General features: G+C 53.0%; 1 protein-coding gene across 1 annotated transcript in view; it reads left to right on the top strand.

Annotated features, from left to right (window-relative positions):
* The window catches only part of WDR97 (WD repeat domain 97), an 850,927-nt gene that overhangs the window by 650,970 nt on the left and 177,338 nt on the right, over positions 1 to 22,619 (top strand). Inside the window, exons 16-17 of the mRNA XM_073556560.1 lie at positions 20,641 to 20,817; positions 20,941 to 21,062. Of these exons, the coding sequence (XP_073412661.1) occupies positions 20,641 to 20,817; positions 20,941 to 21,062 (299 nt within the window). The remainder of the gene's footprint in view (positions 1 to 20,640; positions 20,818 to 20,940; positions 21,063 to 22,619) is intronic.

Genomic DNA, 22,619 nt, shown 5'->3' on the forward strand with positions numbered 1-22,619 from the left:
CTGCCATTTCAATCGCCTCAGGGCACGTTTTGTCTATAGCAAAATTTCCCCATTCAAATGCATTGGAGACAGTGCATTCCAATGACGGGAAAAAAAATTTTCGAACGCAAATTGCGCAAAAACTACAAATCCGATCGACACGAAAAATACTTAGCACACCTCTCGTGGACGCTGGCTTCGAAACGACACCTCAACGGAGTCTGTGCGTGTAGCGGTTCGGGCCGCATTAATTGCGGAAATCAACTGAATAATAAGAAGAAGAATAAGTTAGCAGCGTTCGGATTACAATATAGTGGTTTTTTCAAACCACTATAACTAGATGTGTATTTCCTGAAGGAAGTACAGATAGTGGTTTGAAATGGTGCCCGGGCTGCCCCTTTAAGAGAGACTTGCCTGCTGCCCCTGCAAGACTTTCAAGTCAGGATCCGTTTTAACTGCGGGTGCCTCTCAGGGGCCACTTTGGCCTCAGGGTCTGATTTGGTGGGTGGGGCCCCTCAGGATCCGATTCGGTGGCCTGGGCTCCTCAGGGCTTGAATTGGTGGCCGGGATCCCTCAGGGTCTGATTTTGTGGGTGTGGCCCCTCAGGGTCTGATTTTGTGGGTGTGGCCCCTCAGGGTCCAATATTGTGGGTGCTCCCCTCAGGGTCCGATTTTGTGGGTGGGGCCCCTCAGGGTCTGATTTTGTGGCCGGAGCCCCTCAAGGTCCGATTTTGTGACCGGGGCCCCTCAGGGAACGATTTTGTGGCGTGGACTCCTCAGGTTCCGATTTTGTGGTTGGGGCCCCTCTGGGTCCGATTTGGTGGGAGGGGCCCCTCAGGGTCCGATTTGGTGGACAGAGCCCCTCAGGGTCTGAATTGGTGGGTGGGGCCCCTCTGGGTCCGATTTGGTGGGCGGGGCCACACTGGGTCTGATTTGGTGGGTGGGGCCACTCTGGGTATGATTTGGTGGGCAGGGCCGCTCTGAGTCCGATTTTGTGGGCGGAGCCCCTCAGGGTCTGGTTTAGTGGGCGGAGCAACTCTGGGTCTAATTTGGTGAGTAGGGCCCCTCAGGGTCCAATATGGTGGGCGGGGCACCTCAGGGTCCGATTTGGTGGGCGGGGCCACTCTGGGTCCGATTTGGTGGGCGGGGCCACTCTGGGTCTGATTTGGTGGGCGGGGCCACTCTGGGTCCGATTTGGTGGGTGGGGCACCTCAGGGTCCGATTGGTGGGCGGGGCACCTCAGGGTCCGATTTGGAGGCCAGGGTGGCTCAGTTTCCGTTTCGTATGCCAGGGTCAATCAGCCTCCGATTTGGAGCCTGGGGTCACTCAGCTTTCGATTTGGCGCGCCGGCCCTTTAAGACTCATTTTGGTGCGCCGGCCCTTTAAGAATCACTTAGGCGCATCGGCCCTTTAAGAGCTAGTTTGGCGCACTGGGCTTCTAAATCCACTTTGGTGCACATTCTCTCTCAGGGGCATGCGTCATGTGATGAAGCTAGATTTGCATTTGTGCTCTGGGTTTCGCTTTAAGAGCTGATATTATCTGCCAGAAATTCTGTCTTGGAGGGGTCATGAAAAGTTTGTAGGCGTTGGCATAGTAACTGGGTGTGCCTGCGCATATCAATTAGCTTAACTGCTATTTGAATCGCCTCACGACTGCCCCATGTTTTCCCTATGGCAAAATTTTCCATTTGAAATGCATTGAGACAGTGCATTCCAATGACAGGAAAATGTTTTTTCAAACGCAAATTGCACAAAAACTATAAATCTGATCGACACGAAAAATACTTAGCACACCTCTCGTGAACGCTGGCTTCGAAACGACACCTCAACGGAGTCTGTGCGTGTAGCGGTTCGGGCCGCATTAATTGCGAAAAGCAACTGAATAGTAATAATAATACTAGATGTGTATTTCCTGAAGGAAGTACAGATAGTGGTTTGAAATGGTGCCCGGGCTGCCCCTTTAAGAGAGACTTGCCTGCTGCCCCTGCAAGACATTCAAATCAGAATCCGTTTTAACTGGGTGCCTCTCAGTGGCCACTTTTTCCTCATGGTCCGATTTTGTGGGTTGAGCCCCTCAGGGTCTGATTTGGTAGGTGGGGCCACTCTGGGTCCGATTTGGTGGGTGTGGCCCCTCAGGGTCCGATTTGGTGTGCGGGGCCTCTCGGGGTCCGATTTGGTGGGCGGGGTCACTCTGGGTCCGATTGGGTGGGCGGTGCTCCTCAGGGTCCGATTTGGTGGACAGAGCCCCTCAGGGTCTGAATTGGTGGGTGGGGCCCCTCTGGGTCCGATTTGGTGGGCGGGGCCACACTGGGTCTGATTTGGTGGGTGGGGCCACTCTGGGTATGATTTGGTGGGCAGGGCCGCTCTGAGTCCGATTTTGTGGGCGGAGCCCCTCAGGGTCTGGTTTAGTGGGCGGAGCAACTCTGGGTCTAATTTGGTGAGTAGGGCCCCTCAGGGTCCAATATGGTGGGCGGGGCACCTCAGGGTCCGATTTGGTGGGCGGGGCCACTCTGGGTCCGATTTGGTGGGCGGGGCCACTCTGGGTCTGATTTGGTGGGCGGGGCCACTCTGGGTCCGATTTGGTGGGTGGGGCACCTCAGGGTCCGATTGGTGGGCGGGGCACCTCAGGGTCCGATTTGGAGGCCAGGGTGGCTCAGTTTCCGTTTCGTATGCCAGGGTCAATCAGCCTCCGATTTGGAGCCTGGGGTCACTCAGCTTTCGATTTGGCGCGCCGGCCCTTTAAGACTCATTTTGGTGCGCCGGCCCTTTAAGAATCACTTAGGCGCATCGGCCCTTTAAGAGCTAGTTTGGCGCACTGGGCTTCTAAATCCACTTTGGTGCACATTCTCTCTCAGGGGCATGCGTCATGTGATGAAGCTAGATTTGCATTTGTGCTCTGGGTTTCGCTTTAAGAGCTGATATTATCTGCCAGAAATTCTGTCTTGGAGGGGTCATGAAAAGTTTGTAGGCGTTGGCATAGTAACTGGGTGTGCCTGCGCATATCAATTAGCTTAACTGCTATTTGAATCGCCTCACGACTGCCCCATGTTTTCCCTATGGCAAAATTTTCCATTTGAAATGCATTGAGACAGTGCATTCCAATGACAGGAAAATGTTTTTTCAAACGCAAATTGCACAAAAACTATAAATCTGATCGACACGAAAAATACTTAGCACACCTCTCGTGAACGCTGGCTTCGAAACGACACCTCAACGGAGTCTGTGCGTGTAGCGGTTCGGGCCGCATTAATTGCGAAAAGCAACTGAATAGTAATAATAATACTAGATGTGTATTTCCTGAAGGAAGTACAGATAGTGGTTTGAAATGGTGCCCGGGCTGCCCCTTTAAGAGAGACTTGCCTGCTGCCCCTGCAAGACATTCAAATCAGAATCCGTTTTAACTGGGTGCCTCTCAGTGGCCACTTTTTCCTCATGGTCCGATTTTGTGGGTTGAGCCCCTCAGGGTCCGATTTGGTAGGTGGGGCCACTCTGGGTCCGATTTGGTGGGTGTGGCCCCTCAGGGTCCGATTTGGTGTGCGGGGCCTCTCAGGGTCCGATTTGGTGGGCGGGGTCACTCTGGGTCCGATTGGGTGGGCGGTGCTCCTCAGGGTCCGATTTGGTGGGCGGGGCCACTCTGGGTCCGTTTTGGTGGGCGGGGCCACTCAGGGTCTGATTTTTTTAGCGGGGCCACGCTGGGTCCGATTTGGAGGCCAGGGTGGATCAGCCTCCGATTTGGAGGTCGTGGTGGCTCAGCCTTCGATTTGGAGCCTGGGGTCACTCAGCTTTCGATTTGACGTGCCGGCCCTTTAAGACTCATTTCGGTGAGCTGGCCCTTTAAGAATCACTTTGGTGCGTCGGCCCTTTAAGAGCCAGTTTGGCTCACTGGGCTTCTAAATCCACTTTGGCGCACATTCTCTCTCAGGAGCATGCGTCATGTGATGAAGCTAGATTTGCATTTATGCTGTTGGTTTCGCTTTAAGAGCTGAAATTATCTGCCAGAAACGCTGTCGTAGAGAGGTCATGTGACGTTCGTAGGCGTTGGCATAGTAACTGGGTGAGTCTGCGCATATCAATGAGCTTAACTGCCACCTCACGACTGTCCCATGTTTTCCCTATGGCAACATTTTCCCATTGAAATGCATTGAGGAAAATGTTTTTTCAAACGCAAATTGCGCAAAAACTCCAAATCCGATCTACATGAAAAATACTTAGCACACCACTCGTGGACGCTGGCTTCGAAGCGTGGCCTCAACGGAGTCTTTGCGTGTAGCGGTTCGGGCCGCATTACTTGCGGAAATCAACTGAATAGTAATAATAATACTAGATGTGTATTTCCTGAAGGAAGTACAGATAGTGGTTTGAAATGGTGCCTGGGCTGCCCCTTTAAGAGAGACTTGCCTGCTGCCCCTGCAAGACTTTCAACTCAGGATCTTTTTTAAATGTGGGTGCCTCTCAGGGGCCACTTTGGCCTCAGGGTCTGATTTGGTGGGTGGGGCCCCTCAGGATCCGATTCGGTGGCCTGGGCTAATAAGGATTTGAATTAGTGGCCGGGATTCCTCAGGGTCCAATTTTGTGGGTGGGGCCCCTCAGGGTCCGATTTTGTGGGTGGGTCCCCTCAGGGTCCGATTTTGTGGGTGGGGCTCCTCAGGGTCCGATTTTGTGGGTGGGGCCCCTCATGGCTGATTTTGTGGGTGGGGCCCCTCAGGGTACGATTTTGTGGGTGGGGCCCCTCAGGGTTCGATTTTATGGCCGGGGCCCCTCAGGGTCTGATTTTATGGCCGGGGCCCCTCAGGGTCTGATTTTGTGGGTGGCACCCCTCAGGGTCCGATTTTGTGGCCGGGACCCCTCAGGGTCCGATTTTGTGGTCTGGGCCCCTCAGGGTCCGATTTTGTGGCCGGGGCCCCTCAGGGTCCGATTTTGTGGCCGGGGCCCCTCAGGGCCCGATTTTGTGGCTGGGGCCGCTCAGGGTCCGATTTTGTTGGTTGGGCCCCTCAGGGTCCGATTTTGAGGGTGGGGCCCCTCAGGGTCCGATTTTGAGGGTGGGGCCCCTCAGAGTCCGATTTGGTTGGCGGGGCCCCTCAGGGTCCGATTTGGTAGGCGGGGCCCCTCAGGGTCCGATTTTGAGGGCGGGGCACCTCAGGGTCCGATTTTGAGGGTGGGGCCCCTCAGGGTCCGATTTTGTGGGTGGGGCCCCTCAGAGTCCGATTTGGTAGGCGGGGCCCCTCAGGGTCCGATTTGGTAGGCGGGGCCCCTCAGGGTCCGATTTTGAGGGCGGGGCCCCTCAGGGTCCGATTTTTAGGGCGGGGCCCCTGAGGGTCCGATTTTGTGGGCGGGGCCCCTCTGGGTTCGATTTTGTGGCCGGGGTCTCTCAGGGTCCGATTTTGCAGCCGGGGCCCCTTAGGGTCCGATTTTGTGGTTGGGGGCCCCCAGGGTCCGATTTTGTGGGTGGGGCCCCTCCAAGTCCGATTTGGTTGGCGGGGCCCCTCAGGGTCCGATTTGGTGGGCGGGGCCCGTCCAAGTCCGATTTGGTTGGCGGGGCCCCTCAGGGTCCGATTTGGTGGGCGGGGCCTCTCAGGGTCTGATTTTGTGGGTGGGGCCCCTCAGGGTTCAATTTTGTGGTTGGGGCCCCTCAGGGTCCGATTTTGTGGCCGGGGTCTCTCAGTGTCCAATTTTGTGGCTGGGGCCCCTCAGGGTCTGGATTTGTGGGTGGGGCCCCTCAGGGTCCGATTTTGTGGCTGGGGCCCCTCAGGGTCCGATTTTGTGGCTGGGGCCCCTCAGGGTCTGATTTTGTGGCTGGGGCCCCTCAGGGTCTGATTTTGAGGGTGGGGCCCCTCAGGGTCCAATTTGGTGGGTGGGGCCACTCTGGGTCTGATTTGGTGGGCTGGGCCACTCTGGGTCCGATTTGGTGGGCGGGGCCACCCTGGGTCCAATTTGGATGCCAGGGTGGCTCAGCCTCCTTTTTGTAGGCCAGGGTCTATCAGCCTCCGATTTGGAGCCTTGGGTCACTCAGCTTTCGATTTGGAGCGCCGGCCCTTTAAGACTCATTTTGGTGCGCCGGCTCTTTAAGAATCACTTTGGCGCTTCGGCCTTTTAAGAGCCAGGGTGACTCACTGGGCTTCTAAATCCACTTTGGCGCATATTCTCTCTCAGGGGCATACGTCATGTGATGAAGCTAGATTTGCATTTGTTCTGTGGGTTTTGCTTTAAGAGCTGATATTATAGGGCACAAGCTCTGTCTTGGAGAGGTCATGTGACGTTCGTAGGCGTTGGCATAGTAACTGGGTCTGCCTGCGCATATCAATGAGCTCAACTGCCATTTCAATCGCCTCAGGGCACGTTTTGTCTATAGCAACATTTCCCCATTCAAATGCATTGAGACAGTGCATTCCAATGACGGGAAAAAAAAATTTCAAACGCAAATTGCGCAAAAACTACAAATCCGATCGACACGAAAAATACTTAGCACACCTCTCATGGACGCTGGCTTTGAAACGACACCTCAACGGAGTCTGTGCGTGTAGCGGTTCGGGCTGTATTAATTGCGGAAATCAACTTAATAATAATAATAATAAGAAGAAGAAGAATAAGTTAGCAGCGTTCGGATTACAATATAGTGGTTTTTTCAAACCACTATAATAATAAGAACTAGATGTGTATTTCCTGAAGGAAGTACAGATAGTGGTTTGAAATGGTGCCCGGGCTGCCCCTTTAAGAGAGACTTGCCTGCTGCCCCTGCAAGACTTTCAACTCAGGATCTGTTTTAACTGTGAGTGCCTCTCAGGGGCCACTTTGGCCTCAGGGTCTGATTTGGTGGGTGGGGCGCCTCAGGGTCCGACTTTGTGGGTGGGGCCCCTCAGGGTCCGATTTTGTGAGTGGGGCCCCTCAGGGTCCGATTTTGTGGCCTGGGCCCCTCAGGGTCTGATTTTGTGGCTGGGGCCCCTCGGTCCGAATTTGTGGGTGGGGCCCCTCAGGGTCTGATTTTGTGGCCGGGGCCCCTCAGGGTCCAATTTTGTGGGTGGGGCCACTCTGGATCCGATTTGGTGGGTGGGGCCACTCTGGGTCCGTTTTGTTGGGCGGGGCTACTCAGGGTCCGATTTGGTGGGCGGGGCCCCTCAGGGTCCGATTTGGCGGGCGGGGCCCCTCAGGGTTCGTTTTGTTGGGCGGGGCCCCTCTGGGTCCAATTTGGTGGGGGGGACCCTCAGGGTCTGATTTGGTGGGCGGGGCCCCTCAGGGTCCGATTTTCTGGCCGAGGCCTCTCAGGGTCTGATTTTGTGGCAGGGGCGCCTCAGGGTCCGATTTCGTGGGTGGGGCCCCTTAGGGTCCGATTTGGTGGGCGGGGCCACTCTGGGTCCGATTTAGTGGGCGGGGCCCCACAGGGTCCGATTTGGTGGGCGGGTCCCCTCAGGGTCCGGTTTGGTGGGTAGGGCCTCTCTGGGTCCGATTTGGTGGGTGGGGCCACTCAGGGTCCGATTTTGTGGCCGGATCCCCTCAGGGTCCGATTTTGTGGGTGGGGCCCCTCAGGGTCTGATTTTGTGGCCGGGACCCCTCAGGGTCCAATTTTGTGGGTGGGGCCACTCTGGATCCGATTTGGTGGGTGGGGCCACTCTGGGTCCATTTTGTTGGGCGGGGCTACTCAGGGTCCGATTTGGTGGGCGGGGCCCCTCAGGGTCCGATTTGGCGGGCGGGTCCCCTCAGGGTCCGATTTTCTGGTCGAGGCCTCTCAGGGTCCGATTTTGTTGGGGCCCCTCAGGGTCTGATTTTGTTGCAGGGGCCCCTCAGGGTCCGATTTTGTGGGTGGGGCCCTTTAGGGTCTGATTTGGTGGGCGGGACCACGCTGGGTCCGATTTGGTGGGCGGGACCACTCTGGGTCCGATTTGGTGGGCGGGGCCACTCTGGGTCCGATTTAGTGGGCGTGGCCCCACAGGGTCCGATTTGGTGGGCGGGGCCTCTCAGGGTCCGGTTTGGTGGGCAGGGCCTCTCTGGGTCCGATTTGGTGGGTGGGGCCACTCTGGGTAAGATTTGGAGGCTGGGGTCGCTCACCCTCCGATTTGGAGGCCGGGGTCGATGAGCTTCCGATTTGGAGGCCGAGGTCAAAGAGCCTCCGATTTGGAGGCCGGGTCGTTGAGCCTCCGATTTGGAGGCCGGGGTCGATCAGCCTCCGATTTGGAGGACGGTTTCGCTCAGCCTCCGATTTGGAGGCCGGGGTGGCTCAGCCTCCGATTTGGAGGCTGGGGTGGCTCAGCCTCCGATTTGGAGGCCGGGGTGGCTCAGGCTCCGATTTGGAGGCCGGGGTGGATCAACCTCCGATTTGGAGGCCGGGGTCGACCAGCCTCCGATTTGGAGGCCGGGGTGGCTCAGTCTCCAATTTGGAGGCCGGGGTAGCTCAGTCTCCGATTTGGAGGCCGAGGTGGCTCAGGCTCCGATTTGGAGGCCGGGGTGGCCCAGGGTCGATCAGCCTCCGATTTGGAGGCCGGGGTTGATCAGCCCCCGATTTGGAGGCCGGGGTGGCTCAGCCTCCGATTTGGAGGCCGGGGTTGATCAGCCTCCGATTTGGAGGCCGGGGTGGTTCAGCCTCCGATTTGGAGCCTGGGGTCACTCAGCTTTCGATTTGGCGTGTCGGCCCTTTAAGACTCATTTCGGTGCGCTGGCCCTTTAACAATCACTTTGGCGCGTCGGCCCTTTAAGAGCTAGTTTGGCTCACTGGGCTTCTTCTAAATCCACTTTGGCGCACATTCTCTCTCAGGGGCATGTGTCATGTGATGAAGCTAGATTTGCATTTGTGCTGTGGGTTTCTCTTTAAGAGCTGATATTATGTGGCAGAAGCTCTGTCCTTGGGGCGTCATGTGACGTTCGTAGGGGTTGGCATAGTAACTGGGTGTGCCTGCGCATATCAATGAGCTTTACTGCCATTTCCATCGCCTCAGGGCATGTTTTAAGTTTCCCATTGAAAAGCATTGAGACAGTGCATTCCAATGACGGGAAAAAAAATTTCAAACGCAAATTGCGCAAAAACTACAAATCCGATCAACACGAAAAATACTTAGCACACCTCTCGTGGACGCTGGCTTCGAAACGACGCCTCAACGGAGTCTGTGCGTGTAGCGGTTTGGGCCGCAATAATTGCGGAAATCAACTTAATAATAAGAAGAATAAGCAGCGTTCGGATTACAATATAGTGTTTTTTTTTTCAAACCACTATAACTAGATGTGCATTTCCTGAAGGAAGTACAGATAGTGGTTTGAAATGGTGCCCGGGCTGCCCCTTTAAGAGAGACTTGCCTGCTGCCCCTGCAAGACTTTCAACTCAGGATCTGTTTTAACTGTGAGTGCCTCTAAGGGGCCACTTTGGCCTCAGGGTCTGATTTGGTGGGTGGGGCGCCTCAGGATATGATTCCTTGTCCTGGGCTCCTCAGGGCTTGAATTGTTGGCGGGGATCCCTCAGGCTCCGATTTTGTGGGTGTGGCCCCTCAGGGTCCGATTTTGTGGTTGTGGTCCCTCAGGGTCCGATTTTGTGGGTGGGGCCCCTCAGGGTCCGATTTTGTGAGTGGGGCCCCTCAGGGTCCGATTTTGTGGCCTGGGCCCCTCAGGGTCTGATTTTGTGGCCGGGGCCCCTCGGTCCGATTTTGTGGCCGGGGCCCCTCGGTCCGATTTTGTGGGTGGGGCCCCTCAGGGTCCGATTTTGTGGCCGGGGCTCCTCAGGGTCTGATTATGTGGCCGGGGCCACTCTGGATCCGATTTGGTGGGTGGGGCCACTCTGGGTCCGTTTTGTTGGGCGGGGCCCCTCAGGGTCCGATTTGGTGGGCGGGGCCCCTCAGGGTCCGATTTGGCGGGCGGGTCCCCTCAGGGTCCGATTTGGTGGGCGGGGCCCCTCTGGGTCCAATTTGGTGGGCGGGGCCCCTCAAGGTCTGATTTGGTGGGCGGGGCCCCTCAGGGTCCGATTTTCTGGCTGAGGCCTCTCAGGGTCCGATTTTGTTGGGGCCCCTCAGGATCTGATTTTGTGGCAGGGGCCCCTCAGGGTCCGATTTTGTGGGTGGGGCCCCTTAGGGTCTGATTTGGTGGGTGGGGCCTTTCAGGGGCCGATTTGGTGGGCGGGGCCACTCTTGGTCCGATTTAGTGGGCGGGGCCCCACAGGGTCCGATTTGGTGGGCGGGTCCCCTCAGGGTCCGGTTTGTTGGGCAGGGCCTCTCTTGGTCCGATTTGGTGGGTGGGGACACTCGGTCCGATTTTGTGGCCGGGGCCCCTCAGGGTCTGATTTTGTGGCCGGATCCACTCAGGGTCCGATTTTGTGTCCGGATCCCCTCAGGGTCTGATTTTGTGTGTGGGGCCCCTCAGGGTCTGATTTTGTGGCCGGGACCCCTCAGGGTCCAATTTTGTGGGTTGGGCCACTCTGGATCCGATTTTGTTGGTGGGGCCACTCTGGATCCGATTTGGTGGGTGGGGCCACTCTGGGTCCGTTTTGTTGGGCGGGGCTACTCAGGGTCCGATTTGGTGAGCGGGGACCCTCAGGGTCCGATTTGGTGGGCGGGGTCCTTAGGGTTCATTTTGTTGGGCGGGGCCCCTCAGGGTCTGATTTGGTGGGCGGGGCCCCTCAGGGTCCGATTTTCTGGCCGAGGCCTCTCAGGGTCCGATTTTGTTGGGGCCCCTCAGGGTCTGATTTTGTGGCAGGGGCGCCTCAGGGTCTGATTTTGTGGGTGGGGCCCCTTAGGGTCTGATTTGGTGGGCGGGGCCTTTCAGGGTACGATTTGGTGGGCGGGGCCACTCTGGGTCCGATTTAGTGGGCGGGGCCCCACAGGGTCCGATTTGGTGGGCGGGTCCCCTCAGGGTCCGGTTTGGTGGGCAGGGCCTCTCTGGGTCCGATTTGGTGGGTGGGGCCACTCAGGGTCCGATTTGGTGGCCGGATCCCCTCAGGGTCCGATTTTGTGGGTGGGGCCCCTCAGGGTCTGATTTTGTGGCCGGGACCCCTCAGGGTCCAATTTTGTGGGTGGGGCCACTCTGGATCCGATTTTGTTGGTGGGGCAACTCTGGATCCGATTTGGTGGGTGGGGCCACTCTGGGTCCATTTTGTTGGGTGGGGCTACTCAGGGTCCGATTTGGTGGGCGGGGCCCCTCAGGGTCCGATTTGGCGGGCGGGTCCCCTCAGGGTCCGATTTTCTGGCCGAGGCCTCTCAGGGTCCGATTTTGTTGGGGCCCCTCATGGTCTGATTTTGTTGCAGGGGCCCCTCAGGGTCCGATTTTGTGGGTGGGGCCCCTTAGGGTCTGATTTGGTGGGCGGGGCCTTTCAGGGGCCGATTTGGTGGACGGGGCCACTCTGGATCCGGTTTGGTGGGCAGGGCCTCTCTGGGTCCGATTTGGTAGGTGGGGCCACTCAGGGTCCGATTTTGTGGCCGGGGCCCCTCAGGGTCTGATTTTGTGGCCGGATACACTCAGGGTCCGATTTTGTGGCCGGATCCCCTCAGGGTCCGATTTTATGGGTGGGGCCCCTCAGGGTCTGATTTTGTGGCCGGGACCCCTCAGGGTCCAATTTTGTGGGTGGGGCCACTCTGGATCCGATTTTGTTGGTGGGGCCACTCTGGATCCGATTTGGTGGGTGGGGCCACTCTGGGTCCATTTTGTTGGGTGGGGCTACTCAGGGTCCGATTTGGTGGGCGGGGCCCCTCAGGGTCCGATTTGGCGGGCGGGTCCCCTCAGGGTCCGATTTTCTGGCCGAGGCCTCTCAGGGTCCGATTTTGTTGGGGCCCCTCAGGGTCTGATTTTGTTGCAGGGGCCCCTCAGGGTCCGATTTAGTGAGCGGGGCCCCACAGGGTCCGATTTGGTGGGCAGGGCCTCTCTGGGTCCGATTTGGTGGGTGGGGCCACTCTGGGTAAGATTTGGAGGCTGGGGTCGCTCACCCTCCGATTTGGAGGCCGGGGTCAATGAGCTTCCGATTTGGAGGCCGAGGTCAAAGAGCCTACGATTTGGAGGCCGGGGTCGATGAGCTTCCGATTTGGAGGCCGGGGTCGTTGAGCCTCCGATTTGGAGGCCGGGGTCGATCAGCCTCCGATTTGGAGGACGGTTTTACTCAGCCTCCGATTTGGAGGCCGGGGTGGCTCAGCCTCCGATTTGGAGTCCGGGGTGGATCAGCCTCCGATTTGGAGGCCGGGGTGGATCAGCCTCCGATTTGGAGGCCGGGGTGGATCAGCCTCCGATTTGGAGGCCGGGGTGGCTCAGTCTCCGATTTGGAGGCCGGGGTCAATGAGCTTCCGATTTGGAGGCCGAGGTCAAAGAGCCTACGATTTGGAGGCCGGGGTCGTTGAGCCTCCGATTTGGAGGCCGGGGTCGATCAGCCTCCGATTTGGAGGACGGTTTTACTCAGCCTCCGATTTGGAGGCCGGGGTGGCTCAGCCTCCGATTTGGAGGCCGGAGTGGATCAGCCTCCAATTTGGAGGCCGGGGTGGATCAGCCTCCGATTTGGAGGCCGGGGTGGATCAGCCTCCGATTTGGAGGCCGGGGTGGCTCAGTCTCCGATTTGGAGGCCGGGGTCAATGAGCTTCCGATTTGGAGGCCGAGGTCAAAGAGCCTACGATTTGGAGGCCGGGGTCGTTGAGCCTCCGATTTGGAGGCCGGGGTCGATCAGCCTCCGATTTGGAGGACGGTTTTACTCAGCCTCCGATTTGGAGGCCGGGGTGGCTCAGCCTCCGATTTGGAGGCCGGAGTGGATCAGCCTCCAATTTGGAGGCCGGGGTGGATCAGCCTCCGATTTGGAGGCCGGGGTGGATCAGCCTCCGATTTGGAGGCCGGGGTGGCTCAGTCTCCGATTTGGAGGCCGGGGTGGCTCAGCCTCCGATTTGGAGGCTGGGGTGGCTCAGCCTCCGATTTGGAGGCTGGGGTGCTTCAGCCTCCAATTTGGAGGCTGGGGTCGATCATCCTCCGATTTGGAGGCCGGGGTGGCTCAGCCTCCGATTTGGAGGCCGGCCTGGAGACACTCAGCTTTCGATTTGGCGTGCCGGCCCTTTAAGACTCATTTCGGTGCGCCGGCCCTTTAACAATCACTTTGGCGCGTCGGCCCTTTAAGAGCTAGTTTGGCTCACTGGGCTTCTTCTAAATCCACTTTGGCGCACATTCTCTCTCAGGGGCATGTGTCATGTGATGAAGGTAGATTTGCATTTGTGCTGTGGGTTTCGCTTTAAGAGCTGATATTATGTGGCAGAAGCTCTGTCCTGGGGGTCATGTGACGTTCGTAGGCGTTGGCATAGTAACTGGGTGTGCCTGCGCATATCAATGAGCTCAACTGTCATTTCAATCGCCTCAGGGCACGTTTTGCCATTTCCCATTGAAAAGCATTGGAGACAGTGCATTCCAATGACGGGAAAAAAAATTTTCAAACGCAAATTGCGCAAAAACTACAAATCCGATCGACACGAAAAATACTTAGCACACCTCTCATGGACTCTGGCTTCGAAACGACGCCTCAACGGAGTCTGTGCGTGTAGCGGTTCGGGCCGCATTAATTGTGGAAATCAACTGAATAATAAGAAGTCAGCAGCGTTCGGATGACAAGATAGAGCTTTCTTCCAACCACTATAACAAGTGTGAAAGTTACACTGATATCACATTGGATATGTGTCACATCAAGTATAAAGCAATGGAAATGACAGACAAAGCATTGCACATCAAATGGTTAATAATGTTGGCTAAGATCCTGCCATGTGGGATCCTAGTATCCAAGCATCCAGTCCGTTTCTCGGTGTGAAACGTTTTGATGCTTATTACCCCCTCTCCGAGGTTTGTATATTTTCTCAACATCACAAAATCTAAAATGAGATAAATTACCCCTGGAGACCGCAGAAGGAGACATCGCTTTGGAATTGACTGCATCCTCCGATCGGGCCGTCTAATCCAGATCTTTACCGGAGCTGCATCCTCCATACTGTATTCTCCACCAGATACACCACATATTCCGTACGACAATCATCAATATCAAATTCATGCACATTGTATCCTCGGAGAGCTCCTGTGCGGGATCCATCTGCTGTCCCAGCAGAGCCACTTGGCTCCACGCCGCGGGATTCTTCAGATGTGGAGCCAATCGTTGTAAGACATGTCATTATGGGAATGAGGCAGGCACACCTTCTTCTTACAACAATGTGAATGAATTTGACATTGATGATTATATTACTTGTCATACGGAATATGTGGTGTATCTGGTGGAGTGCGGGACACAGTATGGAGGATGCACCACAGCTCTGGTAAAGATCTGGATTAGACGGCCCCTATCGGAGGATGCAGTCAATTCCAAAGCGATTTCTCCTTCTGGGGTCTCCAGACGTTTTCTTGTATGGGGCATATAGAGTTCTGGTTTGTATTATGAGACAGATCATGAGTAAGACTGTTTGGCCGGAGTCACACACAACGATAAAAAAATCAGTCCGATTTTTACGTTCCGAAATCGCACAAAGGTTTCTGGACCAGGGATCCGTCTGTCATCCGAATTTCCTGCGCTGATCCGATTTTATCCATCTGACATCCGTCTGGCGATATTTTCTCATAGGCTTGCAAAATGGACAAATAACGTTTTTAGGCCTGAAACTAATTTAAATCCTCATCCCGCCCTATATTTATGGGCTCTCCAACAGGTGGGAGCCTGCTACCTTTGCCATAGAGTCAGTGCTTGGATTTGGTTCTCGCTGCTTTGTGCTAAACATGACAGACAGGCTGACTTTTAACACCACTGAGCGTGTTCTTTTCTATTGGGTTATATCCCGACGTTTTGGTGAGCCATACCCTGTGATTGTGGATCCGAGGAAGCGTAGTCGAATGTGGTGGGTCCATCCGGCCATTTCCACCGTCTCTATACATCTCCGCGTAGCATTCTGGAGAAGTTCTTGCAATATTGTCGGATGAGCCTTGCTGCATTTGATCTTTTGCTGGAGATTGTGCGCCCTGGGATCACGTTTCAGGACACGAGGATGCGCAAAGCTATTTCTGCCGAGGAGCGGCTTCTCCTCACCTTACGGTATGACTTAAAGCAATATGTTGATGATGTGTGAAGCAGCATACTTCATTTCCAGACCTTGAATCTTATAGACTTTTGTCCTTTAATATTATATATTTACAAGTACATTTCCCAAGATACATTATATGCTTGTGTATTACTGAACCAAGCCATGGCATGTAATTTAATGTTGACCATGCATACTTTAGAATTGATAGACTCTAAATTTGATTTAAGCTTTATCCTTTGTTAGTTGGGCTGTGTACTCATGTTTTTTTTTGTTTTTTTTAGCTTCCTTTCAACTGGCCTTTCATATGCTGGTCTGCATTTAGAATTTTTAATCGGGAAATCCACAATATCTGGCATTGTCCGGTCTACCTGCTCAGAAATCTGGTCCAGGCTCCATCATGTGGTAATGCAGGAGCCCAAAATGGCAGACTGGTTGCGTATCTCCCGTGGATTTGAGGCCACGTGCCAGTTTCCACAATGTATTGGGGCCCTGGATGGGAAGCACATCCGTGTGCGCAAGCCGCCGAACTCAGGGTCCCAGTTCTATAATTATAAACAATATTTTTCTGTAGTATTGTTGGCCCTGGTCGACACTCATTACAGGTTTATAATTGTAGATATTAGGGCCTATGGAAGAACTGGAGACTCCAGAGTCTCCAGAGGGCAGCACGGTGGCTCAGTGGTTAGCACTGCAGCCCAGCAGCGCTGGAATCCTGGGTTCGAACATCTGCAAGGAGTTTGTATGTTCTCCCCGTGTTTGCGTGGGTTTCCTTCCACACTCCAAAGACATACTGATAGGGAATTCAGATTGTGAGTCCCATCGGGGACAGTGATGATAATGTGTTTAAACTGTGTAAAGCGCTGCAGAATATGTTAGCGCTATATAAAAGTAAAGATTATTATTAGATTATTATGGGGCAGCTGTGTAATAATCAGCTGGACCTACCACCACCACGTCAGCTTCCAGACTCAAATCTTGAACTGGTGCCTTATGTTCTTGTAGCAGATGAGGCGTTTCAATTGAGCTGACATGTCATGAGGCCATATCCAAGAAGAAACCTTGACCACCGACGTCGAATATTTAACTTGCGCCTATCACGTGCTCGGCGACTGGTGGAGTGCGCCTTTGGTATTCTTTCGGCCAAATGGAGGTCCTACAGTCCGCCATTCAGCTGAGTGAAGCTAATGTAAATGAAGTTATTAAAGCCTGTGTGGTCCTACATAACTTCACACGAATTCATGATTGCTCCTCACATGATGATGCTGAAGTTGAGTCTGGCAATGTGTGTAGGCCTAAGACACATGTAATGCCACCCCGTCGTCCAATCTCGAGACTAGGAGTACGTGATGTGTTCACTACTTATTTTCTTACACCTCAGGGTGCTACTCCCTGGCAAGATGATGCCTTATCTATGTAGTGGTTTGGTTGTCTTGTCAGAAAGATTTTTTTCTTGCCCTTTTGTGTGTTATTGTGACCAGTTTAGTGTTTTAGATGTATCTAACACATTACAGAACATATCCGAACATGAACAAGCACACATTGTGAATTAACAAGTTTATATAAGTAACATATGGCATAATGTTAGCAGCACATTATGATGTCAAAATCTGAGCAAATAATATACATACTGTATAAAAAAACAAAAAAACAATGAGTACCAAAGGCAAACCTACAATTCATGGTAGGTTGGGGGTGGTGAAGGTGGGGGTCCTGCTTGGACATTTGGCCTTGGTTCCTGGGCCAAATCACTGTCCCCCTGTGCGCTGCCAGTTGGCTCTGGCATCTGTTGCATCCTGGCAGGATCAATTTGGGGTTTTGGGTAGGGGTAATTAGGAAATTGCTGGGGGTAGTCCTGATGGTAGAGCTGCCCAAATTGCCCATATCCCCCAATATGGCCATGTCTAACATACCCATGTTGGGGCCACCCTCCAACATTGGGTAAGTTAAAGTGGCCATATTGTGCATTTGCGCCCTGGCCCATATATTGGACCTGTGGAGCCACATTCTGTATGTGTGCAGGCTGAGGCGGAGGTGTTGGCACCCGTGGTGGAGGTGTTGGCACCCGTGGCAGAGGAGGAGGAGGAAGAGGTTCTAAGGATGGTTGACTTGCCGCTTCAAGTCCAACCAGCCTATCTATTTGATTTTCCTCCGACAGCTGCCACCTTTCCAAAAATTGAAACACAGTGCAGGGATTATTGGGTGGTGTGCTGGCATCCAGAACTATTTGTAGAGCCCCTCTGGTATGCAGCCTGTACCCACGGGGAATTGCCCTCAAGTACTGTGCCAGACTGCGCCTATAAGCCTCCTCCCCATCATCATGAGCAGCTGTGGACAAGTAGTCCAAGACACCTCGGTCAACCTGCCTCCAAGTTCCCGAAGCTGCTCCTCTCCTGCGCCGGCCTTGTCATGGTAGGGCAGAAGGCTGTGGAGAGGTATTCAGTGGCATGGTGGGGCTGCTACTGTTGCCCTGGTCCTCATGTTCTGCTGGCTGGCTACCAGATTCTGGTGGTGGTGGTGGTGATCTTGGTGGTGGGGATGTGGCTCTGTGAAGTCCTGCCTGACCCTGGCCTGACCCTGCAGCAACATCAGACACTAGATCTATCCCCACCTCAGAGTCGAAACCCGTCTCCCTCTCTGTAAGGTTTGACTCGGTGCTGCAATGTAAAAAAAAAAAAAAAAAACATTAATATTTTGCATTGAAAAAATAAAAATTACAAAATTAAACCCTGCACTTATGGTCTCAGATCCATCACAGGAGCAAGGAAATGTAGGCGGTGGAAGTAGAGGTATTTCCTCATGGTGGTTCCGGCCGCTCCACTACGGGCCCTCAGCTGTCTCTCCCTCCTATATGTGTCCCTACAGCTGCGCCAACGCCTCGTCACATCAGTCACTACAATGTAAAACAAAACACAGGATTTCATAAGACCACACATATGGCTGTGTTATCAACGGTTTACATAGGCTTAGGCACCCATATTTAAACTTATATGAATTTGATTTCTGATGGCTCTGCACCAATACTCCAAAAATGAGTAATGGGTTCAGGCCTACTACCAAGGACCTTCTAACCAACCTACTTTAAACCAAAATGTAGAAAAACCTGTGGTAATGATGTATGGATGCCAACATCTAAAAACAAGATATATACTGGCTAAGATACGGACCAAAAACCAAGGCGAGCACTGCATTTGGTGGAAGAACAATTAGCTAAGGATTGCAATATTTGTCCGAAAATATTAATGGGGCCACCAATCAGGGAGGTGTAACTTAGATTGGGAGAACATGCAGACATTAATGGCGTAGTAATTTCTGAAAGATATTTGGCCAAGGAGGCCACATAAGGTCACTTACATTGAGCATATTACATCTGCCTTTTTAATTATGGGTCCACATTTTTACAGTGCAATTTCATTTTTGGGGGAATATTTAACTTACTAATTTGCTCCTGCTCCTCCCAAGGTCTGGCCGCATAACCAGGGAACATCTGGGCACAGATTCTTCTCCACGCTGCCTCCTTGCGTGCCCGGTCAGCATAGTGGGGATCTCTCTGGTCCCATAGTTCTGGCCTCTCCTGGACCAGAACTAGCAGCATTTCTACATTCACTGGCGTTGACATAATGGAGGACTCTGTGGAGGCGATCTTCCTGTTTTTTTTATGGTGCAAGTGAAATTTGCATGCCAAAGCTTCCTGCCAATGCCTGATACTCTTTCCTGTTGACCTGGAGAAGTCTTGCGATTTTCTCGCAAGTCACACGTGTGGTCCGTTTGTCATCCGATTTTTTATTGCACCCATAGACTTGCATTGGCGAGTCCGATCCGAAAATTGGTGACAATCGCAGCATGCTGCAATTGTCTCCTCCGAGGAAAAGATCCGACAAAAAATCAGATGATGGGAGCTGCCCCATAGAATAACATTGGGACGAATGCAATGCGATTTTTTATCGCATTGCATTCATCCGATTTATTCGCTAGTGTGACGCCGGCCTTTAAAGTTGAAACGCGTAGCTCGTCTCCACTGCTGTGTTTAGGGATCTGCTGGTAAATATTTTTATGGATTTTTCTAGTTGGCCAATAAAGCTTTATTAAGGTTTAGCCGCTTCGCCAGGAGCTGGAAATTTTTTTTCTTCAATTTGTGCTCTGGAGAAATAGGGAAAGGATGTAATAAAACTTAACCTTTATCCAAACTTAAAGAAAATTATTTTTTTTAGAAAATAAACCTACATCTATATAGGATGTATGTTGGATGAGAAATATTGTATTGTGATCCACTGATACCTGATGAAATGTAGTGCAGGATGTTAATTAGAGAATTAATAATCATCCCTGACTAATCTCCCTAATTAATTATGTCGGGTTAAAGGTGGTTATAATCAATGAGCCTAGCAGCTTTTTCTAATGGTCGGTATACCGGCGAAACGCGCGTCAGGGACTTACAGTATGTTGCGGTGATATTGCAAGTGCAGATGTCAGAGCCGAGACAATAACTGATTTCACAGTCTTATAGATCACCGCTTTAGTGACAGTCTATGTATGATCACAGGCTCACTTGACACAAGACCGACACGTGATCAGAGCAGGAGATCGTGCATGCACGAGCCGCAGAGACATGCGCTCACCTGCATTGGCCGCAGACATCTATATGCAGTTTCCGACAGAGTGCTACGTGGCACAGACAGTGGGGGTATACTATGCAAAACACAAGCCGCGGAGACACCATCACATGTTTCTCAACGCAAGCAATGACTAGCCAGGTCTTTCCCCGGGAAGGAACAACCACGGGAAGGGCAGTCTCCAAAGAAGGAAACCACCTATGCCAAAACATGGTATCCATCCAGTGGGGGTATACTGACTGTTCACTGGTGTGAATGTACAGCATCATCAGCCAATATTACCCGACTCCCACAAGCACACCAGTCCTCTCTATACTGGTGTGACTGTGTATAAAGACCAACTTGTGCCTACTTAATGCAAGCGCTCACTCCTGCTGGCAATGCATCGATGACGCTGTGGGAATTATCAGCAGGGTGCATACAACTATACAACAAGTGACATTAATAGAGATCACCCTGACGGCCTGTGTATAGCTGTACATGGCTTAGACCCAATTATCACCAGCGATCTACCAATAAAGACCATACAATAACTGCAACAACTAGAGGAATATAGAGAAATGGACATATAGTGTCTCTGGGCTCATTGATTATAAGTAGTCAGGGATTATTAATTCTCTAATTATTTCATATTCTGCTCTACGATTTGTCCGGTATTAGTGGATCACAATTCCACAGCACATTATTAATAGTATGTAATATTGAATAAAGGTTCCATATTATTACACACCCTTTCCCCATTTCTTCACCCCTTTTCCTATGGTCTCTGCACCTAATCTCCCACTTTCTGCCTCTGCATTTTGGCCTAATTTTTGGTAAATATATAATGACACAGAGCAATTTGTGGGATGGTGTTTATCTCGGGTTGAATTTCTGATGACAGATTATTTTTATTATGTACGAATGTGTAAAACCATAGAATTCAAAGAGGGTGTACTTATTTTTTTTTTCCTGCCTGCATGTGATGTTGAGAGGGGATGTTCTCTGCACTTAGCCTGTGGATGCCAGTGTTGCCAGCCTCCATAGTCCATACTACCGTCATAGTGATTGCCTTTGCCTCGTTGCCCGCAGGCCCCGTGCCCTGAATTTGAGTCGCGCTTGCTCCGGGCATTGCTCCAGACAGGACCGCCGATGTGCACTCGGTTGCTTCATGCGCTTCAGACTTTGCACCGTCAAGGACACCTGAAATACCCCGAACGCCTCCTCCAAACCCTCACAGATGTCATTAACCGTGAGGCTGACCTGACGGTAAGCTAAGAGCCCTGACTTCAACTCCCCACCACACTTGTCCTATTTACTGCGACCCCGCATTCTTCCTACAGACCCTACACATTACTCTCGGGACCACCAACGTAATGCTTCTCCCTCCAGGTGTGTGAGCAGCAGGAGTTTGTGTGGCTCTGTCTGCACTTCATGAACGACCTGTCCAGGGAGAGCCGGGACCTGATGGTTGCGCTCCTCGTAACGTGTACGCAGCTCCCAGCCCCACACAGGTAGGTGCATACAATGTGGAAAAACTGATCACTCGTACATCTACACTAAGGCAGCAGTCACCACCTGATGATAGAAGGTAAGTGACGCTAGAAACAACTCAGAACTGTCCTTCCTGAAGATCATGAAAAGTCCCAAATGATCAGAGGTCCAGGGTTACAGAGATTTCTGCGGCCGCCCAGGACTGCTACCAATCTGTGAGCGAGGAATGTCCATCTGGCTGCCATCATCACCTGAGCAAACTAACTGGATGCCCTAAAGAAGCTAGTACAGCCAAAGGGCACTACTGCTGGGCACTACTGCTGGGCAGCACTACTGGGCAGCACTACAACAGAGCACTACTTCTGGGCACTACTGCTGGGCAGCACTATAGCAGAGCACTACTGCTGTGCAGCACCACTCCTCGGCACTACTGCTGTGCAGCACTACTCCTGGGCACTACTGCTGGGCAGCACTACAGCTGGGCACTACTTCTGGGCACTACTGCTGTGCATCACTTTTTCTGGGCACTACTGCTGGGCAGCACTGCAGCAGAGCACTACTTCTGGACACTACTGCTGTGCATCACTTTTTCTGGGCACTACTGCTGGGCAGCACTGCAGCAGAGCACTACTTCTGGACACTACTGCTGTGCAGCACTATAGCAGAGCACCACTGCTGGGCAGCACTGCAGCAGAGCACCACTCCTCAGCATTACTCCTGGGCACTACTGCTGGGCAGCACTACAGCTGAGCACTACTTCTGGGCACTACTGCTGTGCATCACTTTTTCTGGGCACTACTGCTGGGAAGCACTACACACTACTGCTGGGTAGCACTACAGCTGAGCACTACTTCTGGACACTACTGCTGTGCAGCACTACTTATGGGCACTACTGCTGTGCAGCACTAGAGCAGAGCCAGAGGCGTATCTAGGCTTCCTGGCTACCCGGGGCAAGAATTTGGTTTGGTGCCCCCCCCCCCACACCAAGTACATATGCGACTTGCACACTTAGCCATGTACCCACGAGCTGCTCTCCCTAATGCTCTCAATGTTCAGTAAAAAACTGAAAGCAGGAAGAGAAGCTCGTTGTCACAGGACCATAACTATGAAAATCGCATATGAGTGAAGTGTCCATGTGATGACACTGGAACCTGCAGAGCTGAGTCCTGACATTGCAGCTTCTGAATTCTCACAACGAATGCCCTGCACACTTTTAGGATTCTCCCTTGCCGATATACAGTCATGTCAGCACAAGTATGTGATTTGTATACTTCTGGCCACACTCCAACTAGACGTGCCCGGCCTCGCTCCGTTCATTTTCATTGAGTGAGGCCACACATGTCTAGTCAGCATGTGACCGCATGTATGTAAATTACCGGCACGAGAGAATCCTGACAGCGTTCAGTGAGCACTGTGAGAATTCAGAAGTCTGCAGTCACACGGAATGTCTGCAGACTCAGCACAAACCTGGACAACCCCTGTAATGTTCCTAATAAAAACATGAGAATTAGTCAGTGTCACAAATAACATTTACATCCAGGTACCTTATAGATGACGTCGTCTCTGCAGTCAGTCTC

This window comes from Dendrobates tinctorius, unplaced genomic scaffold (genome assembly GCF_039654945.1).
Source record: "Dendrobates tinctorius isolate UK_male_01 unplaced genomic scaffold, ASM3965494v1 ptg000235l, whole genome shotgun sequence".
Lineage (NCBI taxonomy): Eukaryota > Metazoa > Chordata > Amphibia > Anura > Dendrobatidae > Dendrobates > Dendrobates tinctorius.